The sequence below is a fragment of the Cibotium barometz genome, chromosome 26, assembly GCF_041138505.1.
Source record: "Cibotium barometz isolate CiBa-2024 chromosome 26, ASM4113850v1, whole genome shotgun sequence".
In the NCBI taxonomy this organism is placed as follows: domain Eukaryota; kingdom Viridiplantae; phylum Streptophyta; class Polypodiopsida; order Cyatheales; family Cibotiaceae; genus Cibotium; species Cibotium barometz.
The window spans coordinates 15,262,825-15,282,772 of record NC_141071.1 but is presented as its reverse complement, the minus strand read 5'-3'; the positions used below and the strand labels follow the sequence as shown (position 1 = coordinate 15,282,772).

General features: G+C 46.1%; 1 protein-coding gene across 4 annotated transcripts in view; it reads left to right on the top strand.

The window, feature by feature from the left end:
• The window catches only part of GCN2 (protein kinase family protein), a 155,829-nt gene that overhangs the window by 106,110 nt on the left and 29,771 nt on the right, over positions 1 to 19,948 (top strand). For 3 of the 4 annotated variants that reach the window (XR_015269204.1, XR_015269205.1, XM_086820321.1), the window contains exons 17-19: positions 4,859 to 5,114; positions 5,588 to 5,684; positions 5,848 to 5,928. Coding sequence is in view for 2 of the 4 variants with exons in the window: in XM_086820321.1 (XP_086676447.1) it covers positions 4,859 to 5,114; positions 5,588 to 5,684; positions 5,848 to 5,928 (434 nt within the window). In the remaining 2 variants the exon portion in view is untranslated. The remainder of the gene's footprint in view (positions 1 to 4,858; positions 5,115 to 5,587; positions 5,685 to 5,847; positions 5,929 to 19,948) is intronic. The other variant, XM_086820322.1, reaches the window with a different exon arrangement.

Sequence of the window (19,948 nt, the reverse complement as noted above, 5' to 3'; positions counted from 1 at the left end):
GATTGGAAGGCATCTCTCTCCCTTGTTAGGAGAGAAAGGAGAATTAGTATGGCTACCAGATCAATATAGTAGGGTTGGTTGGATTTGAGTAGTGAGGACACGTGCATGTATCCTAAGAGCATGTACTCCTAATTAGACTACGAGCTATCGCATTGTCCATATGGTGGATAGACTTTGCTATAAGTCATGTTCTAGCACGAGAGAGATTTGTTCAAAATGTGTGGAGGGAAAGAGTGAAAAAGGAGCAGATACCTCATGCTTTCTAGACCTTCCTCCACACGTCCTTCACATTAGAGGAGTTGGCGGAGGCTATGACGGCACTACCCAGGGGAAAATGCTCGGGCGAGGATGGGCTGCCAATCTCCTTATTTCTCTGTCATCACTGGGATCTCATGGAGGTGGCCTCAGAGCTGCCTTTAATGAGATAATGGCTATGGGAGCCATGCAGGAGAGGTTAGAGGTATTGATTCACTTGGATGCCAAGGAGGGTGGTGACAGAGTGGAGATTCGGCAGTGGAGACCCATGACCCTTCTACGGATTGCCTACAAAATTTTGGCCAAGGCCATCAGCCAACGGCTACAACCCTCCCTCCCCAACTTGATAGGTTTCGTTCAGGATTGGAGCATTTTGACAACATCTTCACCTTCTGGGAGAGGCGACCGCCTCGACTAGGATGCGCCAGTACGATCTTATTGTTCTCCTCGATTTCGAGAAAGCCTATGATAGAGTAGATTGCGGCTTTTTGGGGGGGATGATGTGTGGGATAGGATATCCGGAGGAGTGGGTCTGAGGTGTTTTGGGACTCTACTCGGCTTCAGATGCTAGGTTCCTAGAGCTAGAGGCAACAGATTTCCGCGCTCTTGCTCGGTTTGGCAGGGTTGCCCTCTAGCACCTTATCTCTTTCTGTTCGTTTGCTGAGGCCATGAGTGGTTTTCTCATTGCCCAAGAGACCGGGCACCAAGGACTACAGCTTCCTATCTGCGCGCAAGTGGAGCTACTTGATTCCGAGTTCGTCAATGACACGGCAACATACCTGTCGGGGGACGAGGGGAACCTCCGGAGATTGGTTGAGGGGATTGAGATCTTTTGTCGTGCATCCAGAGCACAGATCAACTAGCACAAGTCGTGTGGATTCTAGGTTGGCTTATCGCCCGCCTCGACTGGGTGCCCAGTGGAGGCGTTTTTAGTGGGTCACAAGGGGTGCTCTAAATGGTTACATTAGATGCTATGTTGGCATTGATATCTCCCTTGAGCAGCAGCTATCCCCTCTTCTTTTGCGCATTTGGAGGAAGCTGCTATACTAGAGTTGGGGTAGGCTTTCTTTAGCTGGCCGGGTTGTGGTGGCACACTAGGTTCTTCTCGCCACCATGTGGTACATCACGTCCTGCCAGGCTTTCTTTGAGGCTTGTATTGGTCAGATTTAGTGGTTGTTTTGCAAGTTTCTGTGGGCTGGTAGGGATGGGAGGCTTGCCGGGGCCAAGGTGGCCTGGAGAGTGATCATTTAGCCACAACGTAGAGGGGACATGGGTATCATGGGCCCCTCCATTCAAAGTCGTGCCCTTTTGGTAAAGTTGTTTGTTCAAGGCCTTCTTTCGGGTGGTGAGCCTTGGAAGGACTTCCTCTTGGCTAGGATATCCGCCCGCACCCCAATTTTGGGAGACCCTTGGCCTCAAAGCGCGAGATGCACTTTCACGGAGATGCGGGCTCGGGGCTTTAGCCTTGCATTTGAGGACAGATTTGTAGCTAGTCTCTTGCGAGCTTGGGATCATCTCAGGCCGGCCCTTCAGCAGTCAGCTCGAGGAGCCTCCGAGGAGTGTCTCGGACAACCTCTGATTTGGAACCCCATGGTCCACCTGCCTAGTGGTCACATGGTTGGGACTCGCCCAGATGTATCATGGGGAGCTTTGAGCACGGGCCTCGCTAGATCACTTGGAGATTGGCTTACAATTAGACAGCTAGCCCTAGAGGCCCAAGTGAGGGGCCTTGCTGGGATCCGGGCTAGGGATAGACTTAGCCTCGAGATGAGCAACTCCATCCCGCCGCAGTGGCTGGGAGTGTTCACCAGGCATGATATACCCTGGGAAGTTTATGGCGCAGATGAGAGTTCCGTCTTACTCACCATCTCTATTGGACCTTATGGTAGACTGGAGAGAGCAAAGACCCCCTTGAAGGATTTCAGAGGATGCACCTTGGAGAGGGTGAGGGTGATTTGTTTCCATGCACATGAGTGGCACATCGACTCTCCACTGGCGAAGGTTGCAAGAGAGAGACTCTGTTGTTTGTGGATTTGGGAGGGCCGGCCTCTCATGCGTCTCCAGTGAGAGTGTGGACATGGCATGATCCAGAGGACCGCGACGAGACGCGTGGCACCCCCTTTTTTGCATACACTGCTCAGTTGGGACGTAGGATTTAGATGCTAGAGGTTGAGAGCACTCAAGCAACATCAATAGGACACTGGCAGGCGGAGGGCCTCTCGCCATAGTTTCTCTCGGATTTGTGGAAGAGGCTGTGGGATAGTTTTTGGCCACAGAAGATCACTCTCTTCATGTTGCAGTGCTGGCACATAGGAGATTGGCAGTTGGCACTTGGTTGGCCATTGGGGTTAGGCCAGCATCTTGCTTGAGGTGTGGCCATCTCCAGGAGTCCTAGCCTCATTGTCTTTGGGATTGCCTGAAGGCTAGTAGGCTTGGCAGCAGATCCCACACATTTTCATTGTGGATCGGGCACCGCCGCGGTCGTCATGTCATATGAGGAGGGTGGTGGGAGACTAGCCCTTGAGGTCTCTCACCTTCGTATTTCTGCAGTGCAAGTTCCAACACCATGTATAGGTTACTGGACTCCAGGTTCTAGCCAGAGACAGGAGATCTGTAGTAATATTGCTGTGTGGCATATCTTGAGATCTTTGATGCAACAAAGCCATCGAAGGCACCCTCCTCGCTCCGCCGGCGGATTCCATCTGGGGTATCTGCCTTGATATCATTCATACCGTCCGTGGTCAGTGGGGGAAGCTTCAGGGTGTCTCAAACCGCATGCGGAAGCGCCAGGAGGCCTTCTTGAGGATCTGGCATCATGTTCCGAGCCCACTTGGCACTATGGACCACCTGTGTGGTTGTTTCCCCCTCCCCCAACTGTATGAGATAGCCTTCTCCTAGAGTGGCCAGCTGGAGGAGCATCCTCCACTTTCATGCTTCTTGACTCTCGCTTCCCATTTTTGGGACGAGTTTGTACTTAGCCATTATGGCTGTTTTTTTGGTAACTAGTAGAAGGACCTTTTTCCTGAAAAAAAAGTAAAGTTGGATGGCTTTGTCATTTTACATGATAACTAACTTCACAGCATGTGTTTTGTTGAAAGATCTGCATAATCTTTAGTAGAAAAATTTGGATCAAAAGCAGCATGAACTCCGCCCCTTCCCCTTCCCCCTCCTCCTCTCTCTTCTTCCCTCCAAGAATGAAAATCCAAAACACGTGTGTGCGAATGGGTATGCACAAATAAACTTTTCAACTGTATACGTGTGGGGAAGTGGAATCAAACCAAGCTTGCACTCGTCAATAATCAACTAAATATATATTTTTGATACGGGGGTTGGGAATCAAACCTGAAATGCTCATTTGGAACCTGGAGGTCTTAATCAAATTGCCTGCTCACAGTTGTTTATTGAACTTTGTTGTTGGACTGATGAAAATGAGTTCGTAGCTTTCCTTTTCAGGAGTCCCTTTCGCAAAAGTGAGTGATTCCACAAAAAGCATTTTAACCCATATTGAAAAAGGACTGAGTGGGTGCGTGAGACCATAGCTTGTTACAAAAGCACGGTTGCGACGTGCTCGTATGGTTCGGAGAGGACTCAGCGTACACTGATCCCGTTGATTGGTGCGACTTTGTTATTCCAATGCGAGTCATAAATGGGATGATACGCCCTTGTTCCAATCCACAATGAAAAGATTGTGGATTGGAACAAATCTGAAATTAACGGAAATGGGCAAAAGCTTTGTTAGCTTCCTCACGATCTAACAAGCCCACGTCTCTCTCGCGAGCAAATCTTTTATTCATTATCAGATACTGATACCATAGGAAGAAACAAAAAAGAAGGGCATTTTTTCCGCCTAGATACTTAACTTAAATGGAGGCTTGTCTACAGACATTGGTGATTGGGAATGGAAAAAAACACTTTTGTAAAGTCATAACTTGTACATTCATGTACGGTGACACGGTTGCCAAACTATTTTGTGCAAGCATATATTCTCCTGCATATTTACGATTGTTTGCATGTATGAATGTGTATAGACAGATTCCAAGTCCAAGGAAAACTGTGCTGGACAGTCTCATCAAAAGGTTAAGCTAAAACAGGGGCAATTACCTCTTATCCATGAGTGAAGAACTCTATCTATAGCCCCTCATGTTCCCTATCTCTCCCTTTATGGAGGTTTCAAATGGTATCTCTAATGTTGTAAGTAGTGAAAAAAGAAAATGTAGCAAATTTGTTAGTGTCTGGAAGATCTACTGATGGCTGTTTGTGACCTCAAGGAGTGCCTGCTTATATTGACTCCAAACGTATGGCGCGACGCCTTTCAGCAGCCTCCGATATTTGCTGGAAATATTACTGAGAATGAAACTTATCCAGTAATCTGCATGCTTTTTCAAGAGAGCCCTCGTCTTTTGAGGAGAAAACCTTAATTGTGGTCTCTTGCAGACCTTGGCTGAGATAGAATAGTTAACTGCCTCTGATTAAGCTGGTCATGTTGAAGCTTGCACTCCCCATCGTACCATTTGTTTTAGGAAATTTGCCTTGTACTTATTAGAATTCTTGTACATCACATTTGAAACATCTCTCATAAATTTCTTTCGGGCCATTGCTACAGATGTGCTTCGTATGATTCAGAAAGCAGAAAATTCTTACGTGCCAGACCAGATTATCTCAGCTCTGTTCGATGAAGAAAGGATATCTTTAATTGCTCAAAAAATCGACAGAGAGCAACTGAATTATTCCTGCATTGATAAGGCATTTTTCCAAGACCAGATTCTTGGGATTGCTAAAGACGTCTTTGCCTTCCATGGAGCACATAGATTTAGTACCAGTAGCACAAGTTTGGTTGACGATGGACAATTACCCCGCAGGTGTGACAATTGATCGTGTGTGAGGATTCTTGTTGACAAATAAATGCATATCATGGATTTCCCTTTATGATGCCCTTATTTAATTCGCAATTTGATATATTTGCTATACATCTATACTAGTATAGCTAATTTGAGAATTTGAAACTATAGTACAGGCTTTCTGTAAACCTTTCATCATGTGCGTGAAATGCTTTACATAACACAGACGTATAGTACAGACTTTCTGTAAATCTTTCATCATGTGCGCGAAGTGCTTTACATAACACAGACGTACTCCCCTCTCCCCTCATGAAAAAGGGAGGTCTCACCTGCCCGCCCCTGATATGCCCTGTCTGTCTGCTTGTGCAATGGGCAGGGAGATTTATGTAAAGACTCTAAAAATTGTATCCTGCATCAGTTCTAAATTCTCTTGCTACTGCAATTTGGCCGTTATAGTTTTTCTGATGCCTAACGTGCTTTTTTACTCTACAAAGAAGTAAGACGGTGACGGTGATGGACTCGGCTGGCAGAATGTTGGATCTGCAATCTGAGATGCGAAGGCATTTTGTGTGCTGGGTGGCCGCAAACCAGGTTCCTGCCCCATATTTTTTTTTATGGTTTTCTATTGACCAATGCAGGAGCTGATAGCTCTTACCATTCTCTGTGTTAAAAAAATTTTGATTTCATGATTTGAAATTAAGAAAAAAGTATGTATTCTGCTACGTGATTTCAATTCATGTTCTTTGTGTTGTAGGTTACTTCAATCAAACGCTTTGAAATCTCGCAAGTTTATCGGAAAGCTGCTGGTCCCAATGCACCAGAGGAGTATTACCAGGTATAATTCTGTCATGCTTGGCAGTCCCTTTAGCATTCTTTTGTTGCCAGATAGATGCAACGTACTGTTTTTGAAAATTGAAACACAAGAATTGTGGTTTCCACCTACTTGAAGATTTTTATTCCTTAGTAATATGGAATCTACCTGATGTGAATTAGATAATATAAGGCATTCTATGAATCTACTCCTACACTTGGGTGTTGATGGCATGAGGGGATGGCATATGCAATGCATGATGGAGTGAGTTGATGATTTGAAGCTTTCTGAATAAGACTTTCATGAGTCAGTTTTTTGTTGAGATTGGGAAATAACTTAAAATTCCCATTGGTTTATAAAATCCAAGGCACTCATTCTTAGAGTTGTGGCCACCAAATGGAGACATCCCCATCTGCACCTAGATCCTGAACACATGACATTCCTGTAGGCCTGGGGACTTATTGTTGTCCACCCCTGGAATGGTCATTAATTACAAGCTATAGGAATGGGAGATTGTCCATTGCAAGATGTGCATTGTATCACATTTTTTTGTGCCTAGTACATTTTTTCGCATGAATAGTTTTATTCTTTATGTATGGTCTGTGTGTCTAGTTCATGAGTTGGGGACGCTTGCTCGTGAACCATGAGTGTGAACTTGTCTATTGATGTAGTTTCTGGGCCTGTGAACAGGTGGTAAGTATGGATTTTTACACTTGGTATATTCTATGTTATGTTATAAGGGAATCCCAGCTGCCCTGGCCACCACCACGGAAGCGGCAGTATGGGGGGGTTTGAAGACCTGTCCAATCAATCAGCCAGTCGACTGCAGGAGGGGGATATACTCCTTTCGAAGTCCTGGAGAGGAAACTGTGATGAGGAAGCCAGGCAATCGTGCAAGGGGTCAGATGCATGGTCGAAGTAGTGATGCCATGAAGTGAGCTGTGTGAATCACTATGGGACCTCATTGATGAACCCTGTGAGAGAGTCAAACTCCACCTTGGTGGAGTTGTGCCCAAGAAAATGAAAATTGGTGATTTTTCCGGGCTCACCAATGCTGCCTGGTGCAAATGCCAAATCTGACTGCATGCTGGGCAGCTCCCCACGACCTTGCAAACCAATGAAGAGGCCACAGGGAGGATACTGTCGATGCCAAGAGCTGGAGGTCTTCTTCAGAGAATAGGCGAAGGGTGGAAGCCACAGTCGGGGATGACAGAGTGGCTTCCATGAAGTCTTCTGAGGGGTTGAAGACCAGAGTAACCCGAAACACCGCAGCTGAAGAGGAAGGGACGGGAGAGGAAAGGGTGCGGGGGCAAGGCTGCAAGGGACAGGTGAAGGGCGAAGAGGCAGGAAGGCTAAGTCCAGGGGAGTGGGGAAAAAACAAAAGTGGCACAAGGGCGATGGGTGAGGGAGGGCGAGTGGAAGATGAAGGCAGCAAGGGCGCAAAAGCAAGATGATGGGGGAGAGCGGAAGATGAGGAGGGAGGAATGCAGGAGGCAGGCACTGAGAAGAAGTGCGCAGCAGGCAAAGGGGTGTGAAGGCGGCTGGAAAGCTCGAGAAAAGGTGCATGAAGGGGCGGGGGGTTGTGGCTCAGGAGAAGGGGCAGGCAGAAGGTGGGGGCCCTGAACGCATGGGCTGGGGCTCAAGTGATGGTGGCAGGTAGGTGAAGGATACCTGGGGAAGGAGGGCAGGTGGCGGGGACTTGGGCACACAGCATGCGCAGGCGAGTCCCTGAAGCTTGGAGATGGCCCCCAAGGATTGGATAGGAGGAGCTGGCTTTCCTGCAGAACCACGTGCTCACAGAGGTCGACCAGCCTTCACATGTAGGTGGCTGATATGAGCAAGTTCCAGAAAATGCGAGTTTCCCCCGAATAAAAAATGCACCCAGCTTTAGCCATCTTACCCCCCTGTTTTAGGCATTAAGTTTGCTAAAAAGCAAACATTAATCACTTATGCCCAAAATATATGCACGTCCATGCTTTTTAAAGAGAGGGGGCCTCTCTCTAGTGTGTGTACACAACTGTACACAGACTAAAAGGGTAACGCTCCAATAAATGAACCTCAAGTTTCCGTAGGCTTGAGGGAGTACCCTTACCCAATGTTAGAGAAATCTTGACTCGAGAAGACCGAGTTAATCAGAAAAGTCCAAGCTCAACTAGAATTGGTGCTTGCGCAAGTGGTCTAGTACGAAACATCTCTTGAATCAGTGTAGCCACCAAGGGTGCCCACACTCCACTGGGCTGGACCATCTCTGGGTGTCACACCGCCACACCGCAACAGTGTCACATGGCCACACCATAACACCGCCACAATGGATCAACCCTAGAGGAACCATTCCGGAGCATTCGGTGAACTATCCAGAAGCAGAGGCACACCACCAATCGATATATGAGAGGTGCACGCAACGGCATTGAAGGCACCGAACCGACACTCCAACGGGCATCTTCCAGAGATGGGAGATTCTACTAAAAGGGCCGCCACTCAGGTCGCCCCTCTTCTGACTCACACCCCCTCTCTCATCGCCCTCGCCGCCTTTTCCCTGTGGCTATAGAGTGACATGGGACGGGAAGATGTTGCCATCCCCAACATTCCCGAGTCTAAAAATGCCCATTCCCTATGACTATGCCCTCTCTCTCTCTCTCATCTCCTGATGTGCCCTCCCTGCTTGCCTCCTATCACCTCACCTCATCTCCTTCTCATCTTCCCCTCCACCCTCTTACTTGCTCCCTCACACCTATCCACTCGCCCCCTTCCACCGTCTACTCGTCCCCCCCCCCTCTCATCTCGCACTCGCCCCGCCTTTTTCCGACTCACCCTCTCCCACTTCCAACTCGCGCCCCCTCTCTCGTCTCTCACATGCCCCTCTTCCGACTCTCCCCCCTGAGCCCTGGCTCCCCCTTTTCTGACTCGCCACCTGTCTCTCGCCCCCCGACTCACCCCCTGGCCTCCCCTCTCCCACATCCCCTCGAGTTGCTTCCCTCTCCCACGTTCAACTCGCTCCCCTCTTCTTCTTGCTCCCCTCAGCATGTGGCTGTCTGGGCACGAGCGCCATCTTCACCAAAAAAATAAAATAAAATCTATTGCCTTCTCATACCTTCCTGTTTTGGCTGCTCCTATATTTATCTTTTCTACCTACTACACTGCTTCACTGCATGTCATTCTTCAGTTTTACTCTTCATCACCCTCTCTCGTCATTCCTTTATGGATGACGGTTTACCCAAAAGTCCTGTGCTGTACAAGCACTCCATCGCTCGCTTCTTACAACCTGTCGGGCGCTATCCCTCCACATAGGCGGTGCCACCCACTCAAGTGCATCCTTCTGCCACGGTGCTTGTGACGGCTAGAGCAATACAGAAAACCAGTTCCCTGAATCATAGCATACATTAACATACATCTCAACATAAGCATGAATCAACACATCTGTCACATACATCATGTACATATACATCCTGAAACCACAGATGATAATCTTGCACATGACACAGCACTAGGGGCTGAAGTTGGGGCCACACCCCCCCCCCCCCCACCCCCAAGGTATCTTTATTACCAACACAGTAATCTCTTGTGCAAGATGCGGGTGCCCAAGAGTTCCACTCCTCTGCTGGCACCAGATCTGTTTAAAACAAAGCAATACAAGCTCTTGGTCACCAATCAGAGCAAGGCAGTCATCAACTGCCCAATAGAGAAAACAAATCCTCGGTCACCAACCAAGGCCAAAGCAGTCACCAACAAACGCTGTCCAAATAAAGCCAACCCTTGGTCACCAACCAAGGCCAAAGTAATTACCAACTGCTGTCCAATGAAACCAAGCCCTTGGTCACCAACTTGGGCTTAACAGTCACCAACTGTTCCTTAGTTTCACGGCTGTCCACATGATTGTGCAATTCAGCAGCTCCAAACAGGTCAAACAGCACTGAGACCAATCGTTTTGCATCCCATGAAGCTTTGTTGAAGCCTGGCACAACTTGTGTCTGTTTCAACTCAAGAAAACCCATGAAGTATGGCCGAGATTTGCTGTAATTCAGTACCACCAGCCAAAAGAGAAGCAGTGGAGGAAGTCGACCAGCTTTAGGGAGCAATTATGCTACTCGACTGGCCCCCCCTGTAGCGTGTATACATCCCGGCCAGCACTAGAGAAAAGAGGAAATGTTGTCGGCCAGCCCTGTAGCTGATGTTTCAACAGTTGACCAGCCACATATTCATTGTTCCATGAGTCGGCCAGTTGTCTGGCAGCAGTAGATGGAGTGGGCCAGCCACATAGGTCTCTTCCTTGCTGTTCAACAACCCTATGTTACCTAGAGAAGCAGTAGACCAATTCTATTGGTTGCCCTTCCTTGCTCCACACCCCAAGCACCCAGAAAAGCAATTTGTGTCTGGCAAAAACAGCTCCTAGGGTCACTTTTAGCAACTCGTGGGTTTTTGGTCCATGCCTAGGTGCCCAAACCTAAAAATTGGTCTCGGTTCATTAAAATAGTCCAGCCCGATATGAACTCTCATATAAATTATAAGTTTGTCTGCCCAAACTTTAATGAATGTGAAATAATAATTAAATAAGGTTGAGTGTGCACACTTACCACCTGCAAAACACATAAAATTCATTGCCTTAGTCCCAAACACGTGTGCACACGTGTCTCCGAGGTGTCAAGCCATCCCTGATGCCCGTAGATATTCACAGGCAAAATACCATGTAATGTGCAAGAACACAAAACAAGTCACACATGCAAGTGTACTTCACAGGCAAATGCTTGTGCGCGATGATTTGGATTAAATCTCCCAACTTGCCATCTTGTACACAAAAACTGTCGTGACCATGGGCACCACCCATGCTGGATGCAAATGCTGTACTCCCTAGAGCCATTGGTAGTCAGAGTTACCAACTTTTCTTACTGACTTAGAGTCACCAACTCTAATCACTCATTAAAGTCACCAACTCTTACATGAGTGAATCCATCATGCTTCAGGAAATCCTTCCACATGGCACATATCTCTGGAGGATTGTGACGTTCCCCTTTGGCTTCTAATCAGTTGTCCTCAACTGAAAAGCGTCCATATATGCTGTAAGGAGATCCGGGTAGTTTTTAAAGTATTCTTCATCAACCCACTTCGCATCAAGTGCTCCGTAGTTTTTGAATTTAACCAGATATCTATGAACAAGCTTGCCACTAGGTGCTGCTCGTTCTTGTGAAAGACAATCTACTGAGGCTGCAAGATTTCTTCCAATTTGTCAATCTCCGGTTGGTCCTCTACTACTGGTGCCAAAGGATCTAGACCAACATATGGTTTCAAGAGACTGACATGAAAGGCATTATGTATCTGCCAATGATCTGGTAACACCAATCGAAAAGCTACCTCATTGATCTTCTCCAAGATCTGAAATGGTCCATAATACCTATAAGATAGCTTGGGATACATTTTCTCTTTGCATGTCTTCTTATGGAGTCGAGCTTTTTGGAATTTCAATAACACCCAATCACCCTCTTTGAGCTGCAACTGTTTCCGATGTTTATCTGCAGCTTTCTTATGCTTTTCCTGGGGCCTCTGTATGGCTGTCTTGACCTGTGAGAAGGCAGTATCTAGATCTCTAACATACTCATCTGCTGCAAATATTTCATCCTTGGTGCGTAGGATAGGAGGCAAAACCAGTTTGCCATACACAATTTCAAACGGTGCCTTACCCGTAGAAACATGCAGTGTAGTGTTGTATGCAAACAGAACAAGTAGTAGGTACTTCTCCCACTTTGATTTGCGATCAAAAACATGAGATTTCAGCAAATCAAACACCGCTGAATTTGCAATTTCACTCTCCTCATCCATCTGTGGATGAAAAATTCAGCTTGGTTTCCATATTATCAAATAGTGCGCGCCAAAAGAGACTAGTGGTGTGAGGACACAATTATCTTTTGCATGCCATGATGCTTAAAAGATTTGGGCCAAGAATAGCTTCGCCATATGCTCTGGCTTTATGGTCTTCTGCACTGAAATGAAATGTGCTTGTTTAATGAACCTGTCCACAATAGTCCAAATATCATAATTCCCGTGCTGCATTTTCGGAAGATCTATGATTAAATCCATGGCGATACTTTCCCAAGGTTGATTCACAATCGGCAATGGTTGAAGCAACCCTGGAGTCTTATGCCTGTCAAATTTGGCCTTCTGGCAAACCAAACACTGGTGAACATAATCATCACTGTCTTTACGCATCTGAGGCCAAAAGAGATACTTTTCCAAAGCTTGCATAGTGGTAAGAATGCCTCTGTCCTGCAGAAGGTGCTACATGACAATATTCCAACACTTTTTGCCTTAAATTTTTATGCACACAAAGGCGGTTGTGCATCATCGAATACCCATCACGTATGGAATAATTCGGGACTGAATTACTCTACTGTAAATCAGCCCGTATATGCTGAAAATCGTCATCTGTGTAATAGGTATCTCACATATCTGAGATGTCTTGATGATAGGCCACAGTAATGGCATGAACTTGAGGCCTTCGGGAAAGTGCACCAACCACTACATTCTTCTTTCCGGGAGTGTGTAGAATCTGAAAATGAAACATAGAGATGAAATTTTCCCATCTCATATGCTTTTCGAACAACTTTGTTTGAGTAAGAAAGTACCGAAGACTTTGATAATCCGTCTTAACGGTAAATTCAGCTCCCAACAAATAATGCTTCCACATCGTGAGGGCATGAATGACTGCTAGAAGCTCTTTCTCATAAACCAGCAAGTGAAGTTCCGCATGTTGCAGTTGACGGCTTTCACATCGTGAGGGCATGAATGACTGCTAGAAGCTCTTTCTCATAAACCAGCAAGTGAAGTTCCGCATGTTGCAGTTGACGGCTTTCATATGCAATAGCGGGTCTTTCTTGGTTTAATACGGCACCAATACAATCTCCAGAAGCATCACATTTAACGGAGAATGGTTTGTGCAAATCTAGCACAATCAAAACCGGTATAGACATGATGGCTTGTTTTAAGCCATGAACAACCTTCTTTTGTACATCACCCCACTGAGAAACTACCTTTTTCTTGGTGAGATCATGTAATGGCAAAGCAATTCCAGCAAAGTGATTAATGAAGCGTCGCTAATACGAGCATATTCTGAGAAAACTTTGAATTTCTTGTACCATACACAACTCTGGCCGCCAATCCTTGATTGCTTGCAATTTGACGAGGTCCATGCGTACGCCTTCCTTTGATACAATGTGACCAAGAGAGTGAATTTCCGATCAAAAAAATTCACTCTTCTTACCATTTATGTGGAGTTTGTGGTGACTACGAAGCTCTTCGAACACAATAACCAAGTGCTCGCGGTGTTGTTCCTCATCTTTGGAAAACACAATGATATCATCAAAGAAGGTTCTAGTAAACTATCTATGCTTCCTGAAAATCTTGTCCATTATTTGATTGAACGTAGCCGATGCGTTGGTAAGTCCAAACGGCACTACCAAGAAATCATAAAGCCCAAATTGCATTTGGAAAGCAGTTTTATGTACATCCTGTGGTGCCACTCGTATTTGATGGTAGCCGTTGTTGAGATCAATTCGACTAAAACGAACGTTGTCCTCTACGAGCGTTGGGACAAGTGACCTAAGGGAGGGGTTGTGGCAGCTCTTTGTGGGGTTTCTATTGGTGAACTACGGTTAGCGGTGGTGGTGCCCGATGGTGTGGCCGAAGTGCCTGTCCCTCCCCCAAAATATTGTTGTGCCATCACTCTTTGCTCGGGCATGGCTTGTGCTAAAAAACCCATAAATTGGTCAAGCGACATGGCATATGGAGAGAGGGATGGAGAGTAAGTAGGTGTCTCATCGAGAGTGCGGGACATGTCTTTACACACACATAACAAAGCCCACATGGGCACTTGAATAAGAGCATACACATGAATAAGAGCACACATCTTACAAAACACCACCTTCCAACTTGTCAAGAATGTCATCGATGTGCAGAATAGGAAATCTGTTCTTTATCGTAACCTTTTCAAGGGCATAATAATCGACGCACATCCTGTATGTTCCATCTTTCTTTTGCACCAATAACACAGGTGAACAATAAGCAAATGAGCTGGGTTGTATCAACCCTTTCTCAAGCAAGTCATTTACCTGCACCATAATCTCCTTACTGGCTAGCACTTACCCTGTATGGAGGTCGGTTGGGCGGTGTGCTACCAGGTATCACATCAATATGGTGGTCTTTGGGACACGCTCGGGTGGTAATTCACAAGGCAGCGCATCACGAAAACAATCACTATAGCGATGCAGGAACTCTACTCGCTCTCGAGTTAGTTGATCAACATTCACTTTGTCATGCTCAGCACTCTCTCTTACAAAAACCAAGTAAGAACAAGCAACTTTCTTTATTACCTTATTGACATGTACATGACAAACAATAGGTATGGTACTTCCTGGAGTACCACCATCTATAACAATCTCTCTGCCACTATGCTTAAATGAGATCTTCTGTTCTTTGTATGATTTCTTTGGCTCCATATGAGCATGCCAAGGCATTCCTAGCAAAACATCACAACCAGTGAGAGGAGCAACCATAAAGCTCTCATGATCAACGTAGCCCTGCATGTGAATGCGGAGCTTGCCAATGATTGGCGTTACATTCACTCCTTTACCCTCAAAAGCTGCATCTCCATTTGAGTGCCATAATCTAATACATCCAATCCTATGGCGGAAACCATCCGCATAAATGAAATTGGGCATGGATGCATCATCAAAAAGAAACAGGGCGGGTTGATCTTTTAGCTGTCCCCATGCTTTACATATGAGTCTTTCAGTGGAAGCATGTCCTGTATTTCTCAATACATCTGGCACAGCATTTACATGAGGCTTTTCGGTGCCACTATCTGCATTTTTTGGGTTTCGTGGGCACTCATAATACAAGTGTTCTTTACTTCCACATCCAAAACATTTGCCCTCATGTGCATACTCAATCCTTTGTTGTTTTGACAGCTCATGATCATTGTGTTTGCCCCACGGCTTCTTGAATGGACGTTCCTTTGTACCCTGGGCATCTTTTCGATCACTTTTTAAGGGTTGTCCGCCCTTTTTCTGGTCAAAATCAGCCCTCTTTTTGGCCTTGAAAGAATCTGAAATTGGTTTAGATTTATCATGTTTTATGTGCAATGTCTCCACCATGATAGTCGAATGCGTTAACTGTTGAAGGGTTGGGTTTGGGTACACTTCAAGGCTCTCTTGAATGATCGGATGCAACCTAGACTCAAACTTTCTTTTCTTCTCTTCACCAAAGAGTGTCATGAAAGGGGTAACTTTTAGTAGTACCTTCCAATATTTGGCGATGTAAGTGTACACCGACTCCCCTTCTTCCTGTTTTAACCAATCCCATTCTTTCTGCAGATTTTTAGCAAAGTTTGGTGGTAAGAATTGATCATAAAACTGAGTTTTGAATTCAGCCCATGTGCGGGCAGCACTATGGTCCAAGAGTTTTGGCCATCCACTAATCAGTAGCTGTATCTCTTAGGTGCATACCCACATGTCTTAGTTTAGACTTATCCGAGAAGTCTTCATTGCAAAAAGCTATCTCAAACTGCCGAATAAAAGCAAGAGCTTTGGTAACTTCCAGATTCCCAAAGAAGTTCTCAAATTTGATGTCTTTATCCCCTGACTTAAACTCTTTGGCTTTCTTCTTTGAATGAGATTTGCCATGCCCATCAGTTTTAGCCATAGCGGACTCATGTCGAGCTCTCTTTCCACTATCCCGAGGAACACTTGTAGATTGGGTTGAATCAGCATGATGAGAACGTTCTCGGCATGGAGCAGTATGATGATGATGAGATATGTCGTCTTCTGAATCATTAGACTCTACATGTGCTTCCCATCGAGAAACCTTTCTTCCATTAGGGTCCTCGGATACATCCCTTTGTCCTCTTAGATAAGACTTGGCCAATTCCCGAGGATCTTTATTCATCTCTGTCCCATGGCCTCAAAGGTTGCATCATCTGGAGAAATTTTCGTTTTTGTACTCAAGACTTTTTTCACATCTGGATCCTTTATCAAAGATCTCCACTGCATAGTCTCATCATGGTATGGTCTAACTTGGTGCCTCAAGGCCTCCAACTCAGACCTTACATCAACAAGATCTCTATGTGCAGTACCAGGAGTCTCTCCTGCATTTGCCCTCTCTTGCTCAGGAGTATAAGCAATTCCAACAGATCTCTCGGCATGTGCCCTCTCCTTCCCAAGAGAACTCAACTTGAGTGCGTATGTTATCTCTTCTGTATGCTTAGCCAAGAAAAAATTTGTATGCCCAAAAATCGTCCTTTCTTAAGCAAAGAAGGAAGCCTTTGCTCTAATACCGATGTCACATGTGGGCACGTGTAATATAGAAAACCAGTGGCCCGAACCACAGCATACATTCAACGTACATCTCAACATAAGCATGTATCAACACATCTGTCACATACATCATGTACATATACATCTTGAAACCACATATGATAATCACATACATCATGTACATATACATCTTGAAACCACATATGATAATCTTGCACATGACACAGCACTAGGGACTGAAGTTGGGCCAGTGTATACGCCCCCGCCCCCCCCCCCCCCCCCCATCGTCCTTTCTTAAGCAGAGAAGGAAGCCTTTGCTCTAATACCGATGTCACATGCGGGCACGTGTAATATAGAAAACCAGTGGCCCGAATCACAACATACATTCAACGTACATCTCAACATAAGCATGTATCAACACATCTGTCACATACATCATGTACATATACATCTTGAAACCACATATGATAATCTTGCACATGACACAACACTAGGGACTAAAGTTGGGCCAGTGTATACGCCCCCCCCACCCCCCCCCTCCCCCGCCCCGAGGTATCTTTATTACTAACATAGTAATCGCTTGTACAGGATCTGGGTGCCTAGGTGTTCCACTCCTCTGATGGCACTAGATTTATCGAAATTTGTGTAAAACAAAGCAGTACAAGCTCTGAGTCACTAACCAGAGCAAGGCAGTCACCAACTTCCCAATAGAGAAAACAAATCCTCGGTTACCAACCAAGGCCAAAGTGGTGACCAACAATCGCTGTCCAAATAAAGGCAACCCTTGGTCACCAACTAGGGCCAAAGCAGTCACCAATTGTTGTCCAATGAAACCAAGCCCTTGGTCACCAAGCTCGGCTTAACAGTGACCAACTGTTCCTTAGTTTCACGGCTGTCCACACGATTGTGCAATTCAGCAGCTCCAAACAGGCCAAAACAGCACTTAGACCAATCGTTTTGCATCCCATGAAGCTGTGTTGAAGCCTGGCACAACCTGCATCTGTTCCATCTTAGGGAAACCCATGAAGTATGGTTGAGATTTGCTGTAATTCAGTACAGCCAGCCAAAAGAGAAGCAGTAGAGAAGTCAACCAGCTTTAGGGAGAAATTATGCAAGTCGACTGGCCCTGTAGCCTGTATACATCCCGGCCAGCACTAGAGAAAAGAGGAAACGTTGTTGGCCAGCCTTGTAGCTGATGTTTCAACAGTCGACCAGCCACATATTCACTGTTCCATGAGTCGGTCAGCTGTCTGGCAGCAGTAGATGGAGTGGGCCAGCCACATAGGTCTCTTCCTTGCTGTTCAACAGCCCTATGTTACCTAGAGAAGCAGTAGACCAACTCTGTTAGTTGCCCTTCCTTGCTCTACACCCCAAGCACCAAGAAAAGCAACTCGTGTCTAGCAAAAATAGCCCCCAAGGTCACTTTTAGCAACTTGTGGGTTTCTGGTCCATGCCCGGGTGCCCAAACCCAAAAATTGGTCCCTGTTCGTTAAAAAAGTCCAGCCCGATGTGAACTCTCTTATAAATTATAAGTTTGTCCGCCCAAACTTTAACGAATGTGAACCTGCAACCATACATGTTAGTAAACAAAGAAATAATAATTAAATAAGGTTGAGTGTGGACACTTACCACCTGCAAAACACATAAAATTCACTGTCTTAGTCCCAAACACGTGTGCACATGCGCTTCCACGGGGTGTCCACGCGTCCCCGATGCCCGTGGACATTCACGGGCAAAATACCATGCAATGTCGAGGCAAACAAAACAAGTCATAGATGCAAGTGCACTTCACAGGTTGCAATTGCAACTCACTGGAGACCAACAACAATCGAAAAACAAACGCACAAACTTAGATCACTTAACCTTGACAATTATGAACAACATAAGCATCCACAAATCTGAAAATGACAAAATGCAACTTACACCACCACTGTGGCTGGAAAGGGCCGACTTCCCCCTCAATACAAATTGTATTTCTTGGAGTATTTGATGATTACAAGTTTCACGGGCTTATGAACCCGATTCCTCCATACATGGAGTGAAATGGATCAAATGCCATAAATGTTGTCGATGAAGAAACGATTTGTTGATGGAGACCGTGTCACAGGCAGTCTCCCACCTTCACTAGGCTAGGCACCCGCACTACACTGGTCTTCCGGGACCATGCACCAACAGGCACGCCTGTACTAACACCTGGCAGGGTGATTCACCATGGAGGGAGGGAGACCTGGTACTCCAAATGAAGCTTTTCTCTCAAATTCCCAGGCCCAATGACCTTCACTGGGTCTCAAAACTTGAGAGCACGGTCAGGGCAAGCACAGGGACATAGGATCTCACAAAATCTGAGAGAGAGAAATGAAATGAAATGAAATGTTATATTAACGTCTTCAAAAGGCCATAATGACCTATGAGACCAAAAAGTTACATCATGGTGGATCTGATACAATGTTTGGATAAAAGACCAGAAAATGAAAAATAAAGATGATACTACTGGCACCTAGAAAATGAAACTGGAACTGGAAGGTAAACAGAAACCCTTATAGGGTGTGAATATAGTGGGGTACGCTATGGAGGTGAGTGGAGTACAGTGAGGGGATACAATATCATGTGGGACGGGGGGTACACTATGGAGGTGCCTCCATCTCATAATATGTGCCGCATCGGACGCTGGCGGATCTCCTCAATATCCTCTGTGGTCAGCACTCTGAGTGGGTGTCCCGCATGTCTCGCAAGAATGATCCGAATCCGCCGCTGCAACCTCTGTCTATGCTGGGATGCCCTCCTCTGTAGTCGTGGGCGGCTGGACCACCCAAGCTCAATCGCACGATCAATCAGTGTAGCGCTGGTGTGGGCGGTAACCATGTCTTGCTAGTGCTGTGGTCCATCTGGCGCAGTGATGGCTGGACTAAAGAAGTCTGTAATGTGCCTCTGAGTCTGGCTCTCTGTGCGCCTAAGCAGGCTATCTCTATATCTCCGCAGCTCAAGCAAGAACAATCCCAAACACCTTTGGTCTTGGTATCCCATGACTCCGGAAAGTGGTCCAAAACCCTCTCTGAATAAACAGTGGAAACGACCACGTATCTCATAGTATGCAGTACAATGGCATATATAATGCAGCTCTGTCTCTGGCTCCCCATGGCATACCCATAGAGAGAGAGAGAGAGAGAGAGAGAGAGAGAGAGAGAGAGAAAAGAAACATTTGCGAAAGCAATTTTGCAAAACAAAGTAGAGAGATTTGATTTGCACAAGAATCTTGCTAAACAAGAGCAGAAAAACTTGTTTCTACGATGTGAACTGTTGCCATCTCACGTGAAGTAGTACGATGCAGCCTCCAGGCTGGTTCAGTTCAGGTCGGGAGGTACATGCTGTACGAAGCAGTAACCCTGTTGCACAAGGGCTAAGAGAGAGAGAGAGCAAGTTGGGTTCTGCTGCAGTCCATCTGAGAGAGAGAAAGGAGAAGTCGGGTTTTACAGCAACACAGCGGCAGGGATAGCAAATCGGGTTCCGTTTCAGCATGTTGGAAGAAGAGAGTGCCGGGCTTTGCTTCAGCACGTCGGGAGAGAGAGGGTGTCGGGCTAGCGAAGGCTCTTCCCGCCACGCCTTCACCTTACTTAGCCTCCAACCAGCCAAATTCGTGTGTTCTTCATGGCAAGTACATGACTTACTTCAAATGGATTTTGGGCACGCACATTTATTATTGCCCATAGTTAATAGTTTTAATGAGTGTGAACACATAGCCTTATAAA